The sequence below is a fragment of the Helicoverpa armigera genome, chromosome 31 (genome assembly GCF_030705265.1).
Source record: "Helicoverpa armigera isolate CAAS_96S chromosome 31, ASM3070526v1, whole genome shotgun sequence".
Classification (NCBI taxonomy): Eukaryota; Metazoa; Arthropoda; class Insecta; order Lepidoptera; family Noctuidae; genus Helicoverpa; species Helicoverpa armigera.
The window spans coordinates 4006719-4026552 of NC_087150.1; the positions used below are offsets into that span (position 1 = coordinate 4006719).

At 40.2% G+C, this 19834-nt stretch overlaps 2 protein-coding genes and 1 long non-coding RNA gene across 3 annotated transcripts in view; 1 reads left to right on the plus strand and 2 right to left on the minus strand.

Annotated features, from left to right (window-relative positions):
- LOC135119229 (uncharacterized) overlaps window positions 1–3421 on the minus strand; it is a 150814-nt gene extending 147393 nt beyond the window's left edge. The window contains exon 1 of the long non-coding RNA XR_010278063.1: window positions 3372–3421. This is a non-coding gene — a long non-coding RNA (uncharacterized LOC135119229). The remainder of the gene's footprint in view (window positions 1–3371) is intronic.
- LOC110381645 (uncharacterized) lies at window positions 1732–4666 on the plus strand. Its single transcript, XM_049839949.2, has 3 exons — window positions 1732–1899; window positions 3079–3232; window positions 4037–4666. The coding sequence occupies exons 1-3, from the start codon at window positions 1801–1803 to the stop codon at window positions 4468–4470; spliced, it is 687 nt and encodes a 228-aa protein (XP_049695906.2). The 5' UTR covers window positions 1732–1800; the 3' UTR covers window positions 4471–4666.
- A 9936-nt stretch (window positions 4667–14602) lies between these two features.
- LOC126054364 (uncharacterized) lies at window positions 14603–19100 on the minus strand. Its single transcript, XM_064043181.1, has 4 exons — window positions 19067–19100; window positions 16912–17125; window positions 15848–16071; window positions 14603–14907 (listed from the first exon to the last, which is right to left on the minus strand). Exons 1-4 carry the CDS (start codon window positions 19098–19100, stop codon window positions 14720–14722), a joined length of 660 nt encoding a protein of 219 aa, XP_063899251.1. The 3' UTR covers window positions 14603–14719.
- Window positions 19101–19834: the final 734 nt, after the last annotated feature.

A 19834-nucleotide genomic window follows, 5' to 3' on the forward strand; every position in this document is an offset into this window, starting at 1 on the left:
ACAATACTTAATTAATTGGTCTTATTAAGACTCTTATTACTAGTACCTAATACATGGCCAAGTTTTTTCTTAATAATGTTTGGGACGACTTTCAATAGAATGTAGCTGAGTACCAGTATGACAAAAATGATGACAAGCCTTTTTTATAAGAATTCATCAAATGACCCCTCCCGCTGTGGGTTAGCAGCGGTGAGGGAGTGTCAGACTCTTACTGACTAACACCCACCATATTCCTTCTTAAAGGCTCGAGCAGACCGGATGCGTATGCGTAACCACGCGCGTAGTCACGCGCGTAGTTACGGCGTTACCATGAGTTGTAATGTACGGAAATGTATGAGACAGGCCACACCGCTTGCGTAACGACGCGCGTGTCTACGTTACGCAAGCGGTGTGGCCTGTCTCATCATACAACTCATGGTTACGCCGTAACTACGCGCGTGGTTACGCATACGCATCCGGTCTGCTCGAGCCTTAAGCCCTTTATGTACCAGCGCCGCGGTAACTCGCGCGAACAATTCTGCAGCCCAATGATAGCATTCTGAAATTTTTATATTGTTTTTCTATAAAATAAAAATTGGCAAATTGCAAAAATTCTGTCGAACTGTTTCATGAACGTTTTCACCCGTTAAGGGCGTTTTACAATTCGGCGTTTTACTTACATAAATACTGGAATATTTTCTTAACAGTGCGCATTTGTTCACTTATAGTTAAACAAGTTTTAAAAGATATGTATACTTTAAACTTTCACAAAGCAGCCCGTAGCCTGGAAGTTGGTGATTGATTCACCCGTGCATCGGAGAGCACGTAAATGTCGGTCGTGCGCCTGATCTCTTTCCGGTCGTGTCGGATTGCCGTCCCATCGGGTTATGAGAGTGTAGGAATAGTGAGTGCACCGCAGTCCAAGCAAATGGTCGTGGTCGTGCACTATAATATGTCCTGCGCAGATGGCTGATCTCCTTAAAAATGAGAACAGCCGCCGAAATCGGCCGTGGACGCCATTATATTTTAAAGAAGAGTTAGTACAAAAAATAGTTATTGATAAGAAAAAGGTGCCATTTTGGAAGCCAACTGGCGACTACTAACTGTCGACAGAAAAAAAAATTTTTTTTTATATAACAATAATAATACTTTTAAACGAATGTCTTATTTTACACAGTGCGACATAAGAAAAAAAATGCTCCAAATGTCTTAAGTCGGACAGTTACACTTAAGGGCTTGGTCAGGATTGGTCGCTAAATATCTGTAGTTGTGTTGCAAGTAGCAATATGTTCTGTATTTATGTGAAAGAAATAATAATGCAGATGTTCTGTTACTGATTCTGAACCTCTTTTTATTGCGCACTGCTTAAAAAAAACTGTACCTATACTACTTACATACAAGAATGATATTGAAGCAGTGCAAAAACAAACTGGTGGTCCAGAATCATTAATAGAACATATAGATCTGAATCATCAGTAATTTTCTTTTCATTTTTTTATCCGCCCTAAAATCAGCAAGGATACTAAGTAAACTATTCTTACGCGCTTGGAGCAGCGCTCGCGTCAATAAACCGGTTTCGCGTTACCGCCGTGCCTACTACGACGACTGTGACCGTACAATCGGCTACAAAATAAACATCTTTCGCTATCAATAACTATCCTTTTTAGTACTAAAACACAACAAAATAAAAATATACGTATCTATAAAACTTATTTAACTATAAGTTGTCAAGTTTTCGCACTGATTAAATTCATTCCTGTAGATTTGAGGTTCTGTGGGTCTATCCAACTTGAGGGGAAAGACCTTAAACACGCTAAGATCATGGTGCTCATGGCGGACGATATAATACGAGGGACGTTTCGGAAGGCAGACGAAGTGGAATTTGTAAAACAGGATTATCAACACACCGCTCCGTTTGAGGTAAACCATTTTCTGTTCTGGACAAAAGCGAATTTTTATTGTATTCAATTAAATAAATAATACAAACTACATACCTACACATCATTCTCCGAGCCTTTTCCCAATCATGTTGGGGGCGGCTTCCAGTCTAACCGGATTCAGCTCAGTGCTTTACAAGGAGCGACTGCCTATCTGACCTCCTCAACCCAGTTACCGTACAACCCAATACCCCTTGGATAGACTGGTGTCAGACTTCCTGGCTTCTGACTATCCGTAACGACTGTCAAGGATGTTCAATGACAGCCGGGACCTACAGTTTAACGTGCCATCCGAAACACAGTCATTGGTGTCTAAGATTACAAAGTACATACAAACTTAGAAAAGTTGCATTGGTACTTGCCTGACCTGGGATCGAACCTGCGCCCTCATACTTGAGAGGTTGGTCCTTTACCCACTAGGCCACCACGACTATCCTCCTCCGCATCACTGTCCTCCGGAAACGTGCCCAGAAGACTATCCGCATTGCCACTTTGTATGACAATGCTAATTCTTTGTCCAAAGAACAAGCCAGCCTTAGGGTCACGTGAAGCGTCGACAAGCCTTTTCACTATATCCTTGAAGAGCACAATATAAATACGCACGAAATGGCGTCCATGGCCGCGACGGCTGTTCTCGTATAAGATCAGTCAGCTGCGCAGGACACATTATAGTGCACGCACATTTGCTTGGACACAGGTGCACTCACTATTCCTTCACTCTCGTAGCTCGATGGGACGTCAATCTGACACCACCGGAGAGAGATCAGGCGCAGAATCGACAAACGTGCTCTCCGATGCATACATACAAAGTGCACTCGAACCACGTATACATAGACACCGCTCATAGACGCATTACCTTGGAGTATTTCGGAGTAATATTATAAAATAGAATAGAAAAATGCCTAGGAAAAATCTAGATTCATCATCATCATCATAATCATCTCAGGCATAGGACGTCCACTTCTGAACATAGGCCTCCCCCTTAGATCTCCACAGATACCTGTTGGAGGCGACCTGCATCCAGCGTCGACGGCGACCTTTATAAGATCGTCTGTCCACCTCGTTGGTGGACGTCCTACGCTGCGCTTGCTAGTCCGTGGCAAAATCTAGATTGATTTCCCAATGTTTTTAACTTAATCCCTTTTTTACCTTTTTTCTGTAGATTGGTTTTTTGATGGTTATGCTGTTCGAGAAATACAGGCTGATGGTCGATAAATATAATACAACTCACAGGATGAAAAAAAATTATTACACCATGGAACATCTCATGTTCCTTGAGGATATAGAAAACCACTACTGGGAAGTCGAACATCTTGGTAAGTACGCGCCAAACTTTATGTCGTCTCCCAGCTAATGTTCCATCACACGCATGTCGTTAAAACCTTCGCGTATAGTTACCGGCACGGATATTGAGCTCTCGGCGGAAGAGTGGGGATCGCTTTGCGCACTGCACACAAGGCAATAAACCAATAAATCGCTTCTGCGCAGGTGAAGGTCATGGCTCGATATCCCTGCCGATAACTATAGGTAACTCCGACTTCTTGATGTTAATAAAATAAGAACTTATTACAAAAAACCGGCCAAGTGCGAGTCGGACTCGCGCACGTAGGGTTCCGTACCATCCAAACTAACATTCTATATACATTTATGGATATCGAGCAAAAATAAGCAAAAAAATCACGTTTGTTGTATGGGAGCCCCCCGAAATATTTATTTTATTCTAGTTTTCAGTATTTGTTGTTATAGCGGCAACAGAAATACATCATCTGTGAAAATTTCAACTGTCTAACTATCACGGTTCATGAGATACAGCCTGGTGACAGACGGACGGACGGACGGACGGACAGAGGAGCGAAAACAATAGGGTTTCCGTTTTACCCTTTGGGAACGGAACCCTAAAAAAACAGACTTGAATAAATTTATTAACCCAAAATATTTTCCTAATTATCAAAAATACTATGCTGAAAACCGCATCAAAATCGATTCTGACAAACGTGAGATACCTAATCGCGCAATTTATTTCTACACCGTGACTTTTTAGATATAAATCCTTATATCTGGCGAAATCGGTCTTGGAGACCTACCTACCCAACCCAGCCTAACCAATTCAATATTTCCAGTAAACATGCTACATGAGATAGAAAATAAATACGGAATTAACAGCACTTTGGACGAACCGTACGTAGAAGAATTGACTTCAGAAGAAAAGAAAGAATTAGAAAAAAAGAAGGACAAGAAGAAAAAAGGAGCTATGGATGAAAGTGAAAAAGGCGGTAAAGGCGGTAAAGGCGGTACAGGCGGTACAGGCGGTAAAGGCAAAGATAAAAAGGATGGGACAAAAGGCGGTGCCCCGGAATTAACATCAGCCGAGAGGAAGCTAGGATTAAACCCTCATAATATTAAACCACCCTTGCCAGCCGGTAAAAGTGGCAAGAAAAAGAAAGGTTTTAGAATGAAGGAATATCTTTATCACAAATTTAATCCTACTCCTACTAAGAAGAGAATGAAATTATGGCCGATAGATTATGGTTGGGAAATCAACTATAGGTGGTAACCATCTGTAGATAAATAAAACTGAATATCGTACCTTTGTTTTTTTTTAACAAGCTTTAGTCTCCCATACTTAGAGGTACATACATACACCCGGCTGTCATTGAACATCCTAGGCAGTCGTCACGGGTAGTCAGAAGCCAGTAAGTCTGACACCAGTCTAACCAAGGGGTATCGGGTTGCCCAGGCAACTGGGTTGAGGAGGTCAGATAGGCAGTCGCTCTTTGTAAAGCACTGGTACTCAGCTACATCCGGTTAGACTGGAAGCCGACCCCAACATATATTTCAAAAAAGGCTAGGCAGATTATAATTATGTTTATATGTATATACTCTGAGTAAAAAATTGGATGGATTGCCTGAAAGATGACATGAATAGGAAGGGAGTGAGTGTCAGTTTGACGAGTGACAGGGAAAAATGGAAGAAGATGACATATTGCGCCGACTCCAAATAAAATTGGGAACAGGGCAGGAGAAAGAAGAAGAATACTTTGAGTTAAAAATCTCCCAATTTCACAAGGTCTTATAAAACACCATAAAAATAAACTTTCTTTCACAGCGATCCAAAGTTTAGGCGACATAAAAAAGATGGTTGATAGTGGCAAGATCTTCAATGAACTGTCCTGGTCTGTCAAACTGCTGCTATTCAAGAAGAGCTTGAACACCAGTACCATGCCAGGACCTACTACTGACCCTATAAAAGTCCCTCTGAGAGAAGGAGAAGTTGAGCGAAGAATACCAGGCATTGAGCTCCTTGTAGCTGAAAGAAGACAGGTGGAGACAACAGCTGCTTCAAACGCGGAAGATGATAACAGTATGAGACTTAAACTCTTCAGGCTAATGTATGAAACTATTCGAGACAGCGACTTGAAATGCAAACGAGCAGAACTTATTAGGACTCATTATGTAAATTCCTCAGTCTTCGAAATAGGATATCTAATGGGCGATGTTATGGATAAATTCAATATAATGTCTGATATTTCTATGACTCTAAATCGTTTGTATCATGAGTGGAAACCCATTGAGCATATAAACGCTTATGAGCAGATTTCTAATCAGGCAATTGAGATTAATCATTTGATTGACCTAATGCGCGGGATTAGTAGAAAGAATGAGACCGGTGCTAAGTACTATAAAAAGTAAATTCTTAACTGAGACTTTGCAAATCAAGAAAAAACAAAATTATTTGAAAATTTTGATTCAAGGCTCTGGAGAATTAAAATATGTAATCATTGCTGGCTGTTTCATTTTAACACCCCTTATTATAGTTATCGGCACGAATCTTGAGCTCTGAACTTCACCTGCGCAGAAGTAATTTATTGGGTCCCTTTTGTGGTATGAAGTGTGGCGCGAAGGCGGGCTAAAGCGGTGATTGGCCCGCAGTGCATCGCGTCATAGCCGTCACTCGAGATTGGTTCTTTGCTAATAAATCACTTCTGTGCAGATGTTGGTCAGAGCTCAAGATTCGTGCCGGTAACTATACCCATAGCTAAAATCTTCGCAATAGCCATAGCTTTCGTTCAAAAATCCCTAGTGCGTTTCGCACAGCACGTACAAAGACCTGCCTAGCTTCCAATAAAACCGAACTGCATCTGAGAACCAGTGTTCCACATGGTATGGCCGGATACCCAGTACGGCAACATCTGTTAAAACTGGTTGTCTCTCTCTAGCTTCTGATTTCTCGTAACTACCACCAAAGGTACATTAACGTCATATGGGACTCACTAATTTAGCGAACCTTCCTAAACACAGAGGAACTTCTTATGACCATAACCATGAGAGCTAGCCGTAGCTACTTAGACTAAGCTCAATTCACCTACCACCTCTCGAAAAACAGTTACCTATAGTTACCGGCACGGATATTGGGCTCTCGGCGGAAGAGTGGGGATCACTTTGCGCACTGTACACATAAGGCAATAAACCAATAAATCGCTTCTGCGCAGGTGAAGGTCAAGGCTCAATATCCGTGCCGATAACTATACCTACATAAGTCGTAATAGTTGCCCGCGTAACTGGGTTGATGAGGTCAGATAGGCAGCCGCTCCTTGTAAAACATTGGTACTCAGCTGCATCTGATTAGACTGGAAGCCGACCGCGACCCCAACATAATTGGGAAGGCTAGGGAGATGATGATCAGTTAAAAGTAAAAACTTGCCTCTCGAGCTTGCGTAGTCAATTCCAAGCCAGGCAAGTGCCAATGTACCTAAGTTATATTTAACTGCCTCGTTGGTCTAGCTGTCGCAAGTGCGGCTGCTGAGCACGAGGTCTCGGGTTCAATTACCGATTCGGTCCTGCGCCTGATCTCTCTCCGGTGGTGTCGGATCGTCGTCCCATCGCGCTATAAGAGTGACGGAATAGTGCGTGCACCTGTGTCTGCGCAAATGCTTGTGCACTATGTCCTACGCAGTTGGCTAATCTCCTTACATGAGAACAGCCGCCGTAGCCGATAATCGGCTAGGAGGACATCACATCATCACCTAAGTTATGAGTACTTCCTTACTGCCTGTTTTCAGTCAACCCAGTGTGTACCAACCATAAATACACTCCTGACAGCAGAGGTACACCAGACCCGAAACTTGTAGCTGGACTAATAAAATCACTATTACCAGACGCCAATGACAGAAGTACTAGAATGCACGAACAATTTGATATGCCCAAGTATCTTCTGGATAAGTTGACTTCTACTACCACTAAGAAGATAATAAAACCCTGGCCGCTGGAGTATGGATGGGAAATCAGACATGATTGGTAGAAATGGTAGAAATTTTTCTACCAAAAGTTCTATCAGAAATATTATGTGAAACGTTTCTTTTATTTATTTATTCATCCATTTGAACACAGTGAGAATATAAAAGAAGTAGATATGGCATAAAATAGTACAAAGGTACTGCTTATTTCTAACGAAATCTCTTCCAGCAGACCCGTAGTGCGAGAGTTAGAATAAAGAGAAGTAGATAGACTGTGTATAAGGACATACAAAAATAGCAAAAGATAATATTGAAGAAAAGGAGGACAAATTCTACAACATGATATTAACAAACGATGTTTTTGTGTTTTCTGTAAATAAAAAGGAATCATTTTGACTGTGGCTGTCATTTAATATCCTTGGCGGTCGTTACGGGTAGTCAGAAGCCAATAAGTCTGACACCAGTCTAACCAAGGGGTATTGGGTTGCCCGGGTAACTGGGTTGAGGAGGTCAGATAGGCAGTCGCTCCTTGTGGCACACTGGTACTCAGCTGCATGCGGTGAGACTGGAAGTCGACCCCAACATAGTTGGGAAAAGGCTAGGCAGGTGATGGTAAAATAATCTGTTTCTTTTTAACGACAAATGTTTTGCAGAGTACACTTATTTTTAATTAACTCACGTTAGTAAATCTGCAATAAGTGGTCATAAAATTAATAGAAATTACATAATACAAAATTATGTAAAACTTTTTTTTTAATAGGTACATAGTTAATAACAGTGGTACCTATACAGTATGGACAAATCTTTAATCAAAATTATTTTATTATGTTCTATGGGTAAGTAAATAGATACTTAAGTATAGTTATTGGCACGAATCTTGAGCTCTGACCTTCACCTGCGCGGAAGTAATTTATTGGGTCCCTTTTGTGGTATGAAGTGAGACGCGGGGGCGGGCTAAAGCGGTGATTGGCCCGCAGTGCAGCGCGTCATAGCCGTCACTCGGGATTGGTTCTTTGCTAATAAGTCACTTCTGCGCAGATGTAGGTCAAAGCTCAAGATTCGTGCCGATAACTATGCCAATTGGTACTGCTGGGGCGTTTGTTCCACCACTTCTTCTTCCCAGCAAAAACACATAGGAAGTGGTGAAGGGCGGGATTTAGAGGCTGTCTTTTGTTTTGACCGTTGAAGTGCAGAATTAATTTAAGAATGAAGTCTGACAGCACCCAAAACAAAATACGCACGAAAGAGAAGCCTGTTGACGCGACGTTCGAAACGTTCGTAACATGATATAAATTAATAGCTTTAAAATGAGTTGAGTTGTCAAAAATAAAAACCGGCTAAGTGCGAGTCGGACTCGCGCACGTAGGGTTCCATACCATCCAAACTAATATTCTATATATATTTATGGATTTCGAGCAAAAATTAGCAAAAAAAAAGTTTGTTGTATGGGAGCCCCCCGAAATATTTATTGTATTCTAGTTTTCAGTATTTGTTGTTATAGCGGCAACAGAAATACATCATCTGTGAAAATTACAACTTTCTAACTATCACTGTTCATGAGAAACAGCCTGGTGACAGACGGACAGACGGACGGACGGACAGAGGAGCGAAAACAATAGGGTCCCGTTTTACCCTTTGGGTACGGAACCCTAAAAATCAACTAAGTTCTGTATTATACATGGATAAGTTGAAATATATATTTTATCAATGTACAATATTGATAATTACTTAATACATTTATATATTTTTGTTGGATGATCATTTTAAGAGGTAAGTTTACATTTTTTTTGTATGGAGAAAACTTTTCGAGAAAGTGTTTTGAATTTTACGGGGTTCTCAGAAATATATGTTCAAGATTAATGTATAGTTTTTTCGCCATTAAAAACTGTATAGTAGAATAAGAAAAATTGAAGAATTAAAAAACAAACGTAGAATTGGAAAAAGAATTGTTTGACCCAAGCCAATTTGGGTGTTGTCAGCGCTTTTATTTATATCCTAGCTTTTGCCCGCGACTTCGTTCGCGTGGCATAATGACTTCCGGCAAATTTTTGGTTTGACCAGTAGATGGCGCTATATGTCCGGAATACATTTTATTTTTTTATTTTTTTTGTAATAAAAACTATCCTATGTCCTTTCTCAAGTTCCAAACTATGTCTGTATCAAATTTCACACAAATCGGTTGTGTAGTTTGGGCGTGAAGAAAAGAAAGACAGACAGACAGAGTTACTTTCGCATTTATAATATTAGTTTGGATTTTTTTCAGTGACACAAGTGCTTTGCTCCCATAAATGGAGTGATTATATGGGCAAGCATGAAAAACAAAAGCTTGTTTGGTTATCCGAAGATTTGTACAAAGACGCCATGTTAAAATTAAGACAAGTTTTTGCTATAAGACAGGAACATGAAAAGTATATTGCTTATCACGTCGGGATGATTATGGGTAACTGAAATTTTCCTACTTTTTATCACCAATTGCTTAGCCGCGTCCCGTGCGAACTACTGCCCGTACCGGGATAAAATATAGCCTATGTTACTCGGGAAGAGTGTAGCTTTGTAACAGTGAAAGAATTTTTTAAATCTGTTCATTAGTTTCGGAGTTACAAACAGAAAATGTTTGCTCTTTATTATATTAGTACACAAGTACATATATCTGTATTATCATCATCTCCCGAGTTTTTTTCCAACTACCTATGTTTGGGTCAGCTTGCAGTCTAACCGGATGCAGCTGAGTACCAATGTCCACAAGGCGCGACTGCCTATCTGACCTCCTCAACCCAGTTACCCAGGCAATCTAGTACCCCTTGATAAGATTGGTGTCAGACTTATCTACTGGCTTCCAACTACCCGTAACGACTGCCAAGGATGTTCAATGACAGCCGGAACCTACAGTTTAACGTGCCCCTCCGAAATAGTCATTGCTGTACAAGATATGTATACTTACAAAGTACATACAAACCTAGAAAAGTTGCATTGTTGCCTGAAGTGGAATCTAAACCACAATTTTACTTGAGAGGTTGGTTCTTTACCCACTAGGCCACCACGACTAAATAAGTATACCTGCCTCGTTGGTGTTAGTGGTCGCAAGCGCGGCTGCTGTGCTCGAGGTATCGGGTTCGATTCCCGCGTCGGACCAAAATCGCTTTGTGGGTTTTCTTAAACTTACACAAAGCAGCCCGTAGTCTGGAAGTTGGTGATTGATTCACCCGTGCATCGGAGAGCACTTTAATGCCGGTCCTGCGCCTGATCTCTTTCTGGCCGCGTCAGATTGCCGTCTCATTAGGTTATGAGAGTGAAGGAATAGGGAGTGCACCTGTGTCTGCGCAAATACTCGTGCACTATAATATGTCCTGCGCTGGCTGATCTCCTTAAATGAGAACTGCCGCCGTGGCTGAAATCTAAAGTATACCTACCTTTACAGGAAGAGTCCGCGAAAAATACCGTTTCATGGTAGAAATTTATCGCGATATTTATGATAAGACTAATAATAGATCAGCACTGATGCCTCCCGGGGTGAAACATTACAAGTCGATACACTACATAATAGCGTTAGAAATGATACATTATCTGAGCGTGGAGATAGACAAACTACTTAATGTGATAGAAGATACAGCGATGGATGATATTAGAAGTTCTAACTTGATGGTTGCGAGGCCAATTGACACAAAAGGCAATGGGACAAGGATGGGGCCTGAACGACCAGAGGACGGTAAGTTTGTGTTTTTACATAACAAACAGGGGCCTGATTCTGCTAAGGTAATAATGTCAAAATTGAATAGAAATTGAATCGCAACAGTAGAGTTAACCTTAGCGGGCATTCTGCTACTAATATAAGACCAATCGTATTCCAACGACATTCATTGGTCTGATTTGGTCTATACGGTTGCTTGCTATACAATCGTGATGTGTGTCGGATTGCCGTCCCATCGCGCTATAAGAGTGAAGGAATAGTGAGTGCACCTGTGTCCAAGCAAATGTGCGTGCACTATAATATGTCCTGCACAGCTGGCTGATCTTATATGAGAACAGCCGCCGTGGCCGACCATCGAATAGGAGAATATCATCTTTAAAATGATGCAACTGGGTCTAAGGGTAGATTACATCCGAGCATCTTCCGAGCCTTTTTCGAAATATGTTGGGGCGTCGGGCTTGCAGTCTAACCGGTTGCAGCTGTGTTACTGTGTTTTACAAGGAGCGACTGCCCTATCTGACCTCCTCAACCCGGGCAACCTAATTCGTTAGACTGGTGTCAGACTTACTGGCTTCTGACTACCCGAAACGAATCCCAAGGATGCGAGGAAGGTTGCGCCATTAAAACAATAATAAACACGACATCTTCTGCCTTCTAAATCTTACTCAAGTTTAAACTGGTTTAACCTCCTCAGCCGCGCTGAGAGCGAAAGCGAAGGAAGAAGCAACGAAGAGCATACTCAGGCAAAAGTACTTGATGAAGAAGATTGGGAGACCACTGAATTTGACGACTTCTAAAAAGAGATTCAGAAAACAATGGCCAGTAGAAGACACGTGGTCTTTAGAGAAATATAATTATAAGTAACTGTTTTGCCAACGTCCCGGGGAAACTACTGGCGGTACTGCCCGTACCGGGATTAAATATAGCCTTTGTTACTCGGGAAGAGTGTAGCGCCCCAACAGTGTAAGATTTTTTTTAGGATTAATAGTTTTGGAACATTTAGGGTACGAAACGAAAATATGTTTCCTCTTTAGTATAGTATAGATCAGCTATTTCTCACATTTTCATCCGCTATTTGAGTATTATGTAAGCTAATATTATAATGATAAATCTATGTAGGATTGTACGTAGATATAGAACCTTATTGCATGAGTGAACGTGTGGGAGAGAGAGGGCATGCCTGTGAAAGGGAGAGAGGATTTGAAAGAAGACAAGATGGCGTGCTCTGTGCTTTTGTAAAATTTAAGAATAAAAGATTTTAATATACGACTGCATTTTCTTCGCTGCTCCAAGCAAGCCTACATCTATTACTGCCAATGTATCAAATAAAATGTCCAGCAGTGGACTGCGATAGGCTGATGATGATGATGATGATGATGATGATCAAATAAAATTATATTGCTATAAATATAAATCTTTTTGTGTTGTTCGTTCTGTGTGCTAGCCTAATTGTGTTAAGTTTGTTTGTTTTATTTTCTTTTAATTTTATACCAATGGTTACCATATGATAATGATATTTTTTACTTGACTTGTTCTGTATAAATTCTGGTTCTTCCAACCTAACAGACAGACATGTGTTGCTGGGGAGTTTGTTGCGCCACTTCTTCTTCGCAGCAAAAACACTTAGGAAGTGTTGAAGGGCGGGCGTTTTGGGGGCTGTCTTTTGTTTTTGACGTTCGAAAAGTGCTGATTTATCAGTCTAATTTGAATAAACGTTTTTGAGTTTAAGTATCGGATATCATCAAATGAGTGTCAGACTTAAAAAGATGAAGATAGGTAGGTCTTTAGTGGAAGACGCGACCTGTGTCGATACTCTTGCACCATCCCACCTTCCTAGCTCGGCGCGATGTGCTGGTTCCGCTGCTGCGGCTGCAGAGGACCTCAAACGGCGCAAATATAGTACCCTGGTTGGTAACTATACCTTTAAGCCGTTTGGGGTTGAAACCCTCGGGCCGTGGGGTCCAAGTGCTCATCTCTTATAAAAGGATATTGCTAAGCGACTTGCTGACACTTCAAGTGACACAAAGGCTGGTTTTCGTTTTGGTCAAAAGTTAAGCATTGCCATCCAACGTGGCAATGCTGCCAGCCTCTTGGCTACACTCCCGGTGGGCAGCGATGAGGAGTTTTTTTGATGCAATTTTTGTATGAATATTATTAATTTTATTTATTTCATTTTAAATAGTAACTAGCTGTAGGCACTTCTTCTTCCCAGCAAAAACACATAGGAAGTGGTGAAGGGCGGGCGTTTTGGGGGCTGTCTTTTGTTTTGACGTTCGAAAAGTGCTGATTTTCAGCCTACTTTGAATAAATGACTTTTGATTTGATTTGATTTGATTGGTATATAATAACTAGCTGTTTTCCCGCGGTTTCACCCGCGTCCCGTGGGCACTACTGCCCGCACCGGGATAAAATATAGCCTATGTTACTCGCAGATAATATAGCTTTTTAATTGTGAAATAATATTTAAAATCGGTCCAGTAGTTTTTGAGTCTACCATTACAACCAAACAAACAAAGTTTTCCTCTTTATAATAATAGGGGTTAAAGTATGAAATTGCCGATTTGTACTGAAAACCTAAATTGTATTTTTTTTAAATTTTTAACAAACTTATTTAATCAAAATAGTTGCCATTATTATCTATACATTGCGGTCATCTAATAAGAAGGTCATTTATGCCTTTACGATAGAACTCTGAGGATCTAGACTGCACAAACAGTGTGAAAGAATTTTGTTCTGCCTCCTGGGAAGAAACTTCTTGTGACGTAGATAATTGTCCAAATCACAAAAAAAAATGGTCGTCCGTTAGAGCAAGGTCTGGCGAATATGGAGGAAGACGAATAGTTTCCAACTGCAGTTCCTGAAGAGTTAAAACGGTTTATTTTGCTGTATGAGGCCTCGCGTTGTCATGGAGCAATAGCGGTGAAGGTCGATTCATGAGTCGTGGCTGTTTTACTGCTAATTTTTTCAACATTATTCGGTGTTCGGCTGGGTATCTGGGTAGTTTGACTAGGATCGGCGTTCACCGTCTCTCTTAATTTCTCGTTAATCACCTGTCAGGCGGTCTTTCTCATGGCTCGTTCTTCAAGTCGAAGTTTCCACCACGAAAGCGTTTAATCCAAAATCGCACGGCGCGTTCTTTAGCAGACACCTCTTCAAATGCAGCATTGATATTGCGGGCTGTTTCTGCCGTTCAATCCCGCGTCGGAACTCATATTCAAAAATTACTCAAATTTTCGCAGTATCCATCTTTCTTGTTTAAGTTGAATAACAAAAACAATTGAACATCGATAATCAAATGTTTCACATTTTTTAAAAGAAGAACATCACAGAAACCACGTGAAAAAAGTTCCATTCGAAAACCTCAAACCATGAAGACTCTATGGCAATTCAAAAACCTACTAGAATAAAACGGCAATTTCATACTTTAACCCCTAATATTAGTATAGGTAATAATGTGAAATAAATTATTTTATAAACAAAGTGCCATTACTTTCTGAAATATCATCTTTATTAATTTATAGAGCTCTATTACTACCACGTGGTAGTTTTTTAAAACCAAGCTATAGAAAATGTCTACCAAGCTCTGCAGCTTTGCAAAAAAATTCTACCACTTGGGAAAAAAAATATCGCTAAGTAAAATTTTTCTACCGCTTGGTAAAAAAAATCTACCTCTTACAGCCAGTTTCTTCATCAAAACTAAAAGCCAAAGTTAAAGCAAAAGTAAATATGTCATAAAGTAAAAGTAACGGCCAAATTCGTTTAACTATTAGTTTTGCTGTTACACTAGTCTTGAAAAAAACGAATTTGACCGTTACTTTTACTTTATGACATTACTTTGAATTTTACTTTTGATGAAGAAACTGGCTGTTAGTAAATATAATTTACCACGAGTGATCAATTTCCCAGCCATAATCAACAGGCCAGATTTTATTATAAGCTCTTTTCTTTTTCCAAGTGTAGGATTTAGACAATCCTTTAAGATACATTTCTCTCTCATACGCATACATCTTCTTCCTCTTCTTGCGAGCTTTCGCTCTCATCTCTTCCATTCTTTTCATGTTTAATTCAGCTGCAAATAAAAAGAAATACATAGGTATAATGGCGTTATTCTACTGTATAAAAACTTTTTACAAAAAAATTAAACCATTACAAACATAAAACACTAATTTTAGGTGCATCGGCCTAGAAGTCGGTGTCTAATGGATGTCCTTAAGTTACTTCCACCGACTTCTTCGGTGGAAGTATACGCTATCAATCAAACAAAAAAAGAATCATCAAAATCGATTAATAAATGGCTGAGTAATCGCCATACAAAAAAAATATGGTTGAATTGAGAACCTCCGCTTTTTGGGAAGTCGGTTAAAGAGGGGTCTTTTCTTAACTCTCCCATAACGGGCCTGCTGGAAGAAATTTCTCATGAAATAAGCTGTGCCTATGTACTTTCCCCCGAAATCAGAGACATTTAATGATTGCTCAAGTCACTCCTTAGTGACAGATTCTCATAGAAATTCTGCTCTAAGGAACAGCTTTAGTAACCATTAAATGTCTCTGAGTGTGTCCATATGTGTTCTATTTTTCTGTATTCTGCGTGTGTATCTGAACATGAACTATTAAGCTGCGTCTACGCTAGAAGAGCCGAGCACGAGCGGAGCACGAGCCGAACACAATTCCTCTAGTGTGGACCAACTTACAAGCCTCTAACGAGCGCGCTGCGTGCTCGGCTGCGTTCCGCCTGTTGTCGGTTTTGCCCTTGTAAAAATTTCGACGCCCTTTGTAAAAAGGGCTTGGTTGGCTGCAACAGCAGCGGCTACTGCAATATTATTAATATTGTCATATTCGCCAAGAGCCGCGAGCTCACTGCGGAAAACTACGTTCGAGAACAGTGATCGTTGTAGGTTCGTTGTACGTCCACATTTGACGCCGCGAACGACGGCTCCGCTTGTGCTTCGCTCGTGCTCGGTTCGTCTAGCGTAGACCCGCCTTTAAATAAATAAAATGAGGGGTTGTACCATTTTCAAGTTCATCGCCCCCATCGGCAGCGTCTTTTTTTGCTCCCTTATCCATGAATTCTTCAGTATATAGCCATTTCAGAGGTACCTCGTGCATTATTCGGACCAGATGGTATAACTCGAAATACAGCTTTTGTACAAACTCGACGCGTTTGAACGTATCTATAACGGAGTATGACTTGTATTTGACTGGAGTTTTCGCGTGTTCTACCAATCGCCTGTATCTGGATAAAATAATGAAAGAATGTTACAACTACTGGCTGTTTTCCCTCGCGTCCATTTTTCATGACTGCCTTGTTGGTCTAGTGGTCGCAACCGCGGCTGCTGTGCTCGAGGTCTCGGGTTCGGTTCTCGGGACGGGCCGAAATCGCTTTGCGGTTTTCTAAAACTTTCACAAAGTAGCCCGTAGTCTGGAAGTTGGTGATTGATTCACCCGTGCATCGGAGAGAAATGAAATGAAATGAAATGAAATGAAATTATTTATTTGCTAAATATAATTTGAGAGCACGTAAATGTCAGTCCTGCGCCTCATCTCTTTCTGGTCGTGTCGGATTGCCGTCCCATCGGGTTATGAGAGTGAATGAATAGTGAGAGCACTTGTGTTTGCGCATGCTTGTGCACTATAATATATCCTGCGTAGTTGGCTAATCTCCTTACATGAGAACAGCCGCCGTAGCCGATAATCGGCTAAGAGGACATCATCATTTCTTCTGATGTGGATATCAACAGATAGTATATTGGAAACGGCCTAGCTACGTTCTTACCTTAGAAAATAGCTGTCTTACCAAAGCATCATTCAAAAACAATTTGTTTAAATACCTTCTGGATACTGTGAGTCAAAAAATAACAGAATTTAATTTGCATGCTTAGCTATAGATTTATTATAAGTATATTATAATTTAAGTGAAAAAGTGTAAAACCTAAATATGTAGATTAAAAAATCATGATACTGTGGGAGCTACGTCTGCCGTCAAACTGTCATGCAGTTTGGTAGAAGTATAATGTTTGTATTGAAATTGATTTTTGTGAATAAACGCTTTTTCATTTCATTTTTTTTTCATTACCTGTCAATAATCTCGTGCATCACATAGCCCTGTTCGTAAAAAGGACTCTCTTCATACATGAACCTCATGTTGTTCATGCCTGCTATTCTCTGGTTCGCTTCCTCATAGTAAGACCTCATTAGTTCCACGAGCCTGGTGGGAGCTTTACCAGCGTTCGACCATGTGTCAAACTTTTCTTTTCTGATTTCTTGTTCAGCGTGGGTGTATGTTAAACCTGGGTAGAATTTGAAATTACTTTGGTTCTTCTAGCCTACAGACAGACATGTGTTGCTGGGGAGTTTGTTGCGCCACTTCTTCTTCCCAGCAAAAACACAATAGCCAGTGGTGAAGGGTGGGCGTTTTGAGGACTGTCTTTTGTACATTTCTGACGTTCAAAAAGTGCTGTGTTGCAGCCAAGTTTGAATAAATGATTTTTAGTTCTGATGGGTGAGCGGCTAAATAACTTTTCTACGTTTTAATGTTTCTAATGAGTTTTTCTAAGTATATCTTGGACACCAATGACCGAATTTCCGAGGGCATGTCAAATTGAATATCTTGGGCAGTCGTTACGTGTAGTCAGAAGCCAGGGGCCCGATTCTCCTAATTTTACTTAAGCGCCATTCGATTGACGTTCGACTCGATTCGACTGAGATCCAATCCCGACTCGATTACGATTGAAGCGTATGTGGCATTCCGCTATTTTTTCTTTGAAATAAACGTTTTTATCCTTTTCTGTCATTCAATAATGAATCATTTTGTCTGCAAATGATTTACGATTGCAAAATGATTGTACAGCAAACTACCGTATAGACCAAAATCATCAAAATAGCAGACCAATCGCACACCAATCAAATGTCAATCGAATACGATTGGTCTTTTATTAGTAGCAGAATGCCCGATATGGTTAAAACTGCTATTACGATCATATTGCGATTCGATTTCTATTCGATTTTGACATTATTAACTTAGGAGAATCGGGGCCCAGTAAGTTTGACAACCAGTTTTGCCTAGGGGCATTGGGTTGACTGGGCAACTGGGTTGAGGAGGTCAGATAGACAGTCACTCCATGTGGCACACTGGTACTCGGCTGGACTAGGCAGACAAGATTCTGAAAATCTAATAATTGTACTTACATAATATTAAATTTATTAAGATGTTACACCAATTCATATTTTTTACATAATTTCCAAAAGATTCATATTAAATACTTATAACTTATAAATGCCTAAAACATTTAATAAGACGTTTTGAACAATATATTAAGTGTCCATAAAAACGATTGTTGTAGGTTTAAACATTTGTCATAAAATTTGTTAATAACTGATTAACGATTTTAATCACCGTTCAATTTTATTATTATTGCGACCGGGTAAAAAGTATTCTCAGATAGGCAGACTATCTTTGTATGTACCAAATCGGTTCATTATTTTTATTTATTTGAAGAGCTCGTGGCTAAATCAAAGCCGCGCGGATCGATCGATCATAAGGTTAAGCAACGCTTGGCGCGGTCTGTCCGTGGATGGGTGACCATCTTGTCATAATGAGTTCTTCCGTGTTTCGGATGGCACGATAAACTGTAGGTCCCGGCTGCCATTTAAACATCTTTAGTAGTCGTTACGGGTAGTCAGAAGCCAGAAAGTCTGACAACCAGTCTTACCAAGGGGTATCGGGTTGCCCAGGTAACTGGGTTGAGGAGGTCAGATAGGCAGTCGCTCCTTGTAAAACCCTGGTACTCAGCTGCATCCGGTTAGACTGGAAGCCGACCCCAACATAGTTGGGAAAAGGCTAGGCAGATGATGAAATCGGTTCATTATTTTAGGGCCTAATGACCTGACCGTTAGTATATTTCTAAATATTAGCTAATCTTAATAATTAGGTAATATTTAGACTATAACTGGGTTGAGGAGGTCAGTCGCTCCTTGTGGCACACTGGTACTCAGCTGCACCCGGTTAGACTGGAAGCCGACCCCAACATAGTTGGGAAAAAAGGAGGCTCGGAGGATGATGATGAGCTAATCTTAATAATGGTTAAAGGATTAGGTAATTATACTATTTACTAACTGATTGTGTCCTGAGGGAACTACTTCCCGTATATCGGGTGTTTCGTACCTAATCACGTTTAATCCTATCACATATACTTTATGACATTCTATGGCGAATTGTAAAAAAAAACAACCTAATCCATTCAGTGGTTTGGCCACAGGAGTCATTTTTCGTTTTCATAATTTACAACATCATGTGTAAAACAGAGATAGGTAAAGTTAGGAGCATGTTAGGAGTAATCGAATGTTTTGATCAGTTGACAGCTGTCAGTTTTCAAGGGAGAATTTCAGTTGTTTGTAATGTTAAATGGTGTTCTAAATCTCGCGTTTTTTAATCTATTTACTTTTTTTTGTTTTACATTTTTTTTTTCTTTGTGCTAATCGACTTATATTAACCAGAACATTAACGTATTTAATTTAATGTGATTAGGTACGACACCCCGATATAAAAGTATATTTGTCAACTAGCTTCTGCCAGCGGTTTCACCCGCATCCCGTGGGAACTACTTCCCGTACCGGGATAAAAAGTAGCTTATAGCCGTCCTCGATAAATGGGCTATCTAACACTGAAAGAAATTTTCAAATCGGACCAGTAGTTCCTGAGATTGGCGCGTTCAAACAAACAAACAAACTCTTCAGCTTTATAATATTAGTATAAATAAACCAGATCATTTCCATAATATACCTATCTGAGTAATAGCTAATCATCTTATGGCTAAAGGGTTAGATAATTATACAATTTACTCACATAAGCTTATGTCCTGAGGGTACTACTTCCCGTATGTATATAAAAGTAGTCTATTTCTAATTTGACAATATCAACTAGCTGACAAGTTTCATCAGGATCAGTCCTAACATTACTTCTACTAAAAGCATATTCAAGTAAGTCTACGTTTGTTTAA

Excerpts from the sequence above, each read along its gene's own strand:
- LOC110381645 (XM_049839949.2), top strand. The coding sequence starts at position 1,801 with ATGGTGCTCATGGCGGACGATATAATACGAGGGACGTTTCGGAAGGCA. Across the intron at positions 1,900-3,078 it reads AACACACCGCTCCGTTTGAG|ATTGGTTTTTTGATGGTTAT; the intron begins GTAAACCATTTT and ends TTTTTTCTGTAG. Across the intron at positions 3,233-4,036 it reads CTGGGAAGTCGAACATCTTG|TAAACATGCTACATGAGATA; the intron begins GTAAGTACGCGC and ends CAATATTTCCAG.
- LOC126054364 (XM_064043181.1), bottom strand. The coding sequence starts at position 19,100 with ATGACTCCTGTGGCCAAACCACTGAATGGATTAG. Across the intron at positions 17,126-19,066 it reads CAAACCACTGAATGGATTAG|GTTTAACATACACCCACGCT; the intron begins GTTGTTTTTTTT and ends AATTCTACCCAG. Across the intron at positions 14,908-15,847 it reads GGGCGATGAACTTGAAAATG|CTGAATTAAACATGAAAAGA; the intron begins GTACAACCCCTC and ends TTTTATTTGCAG.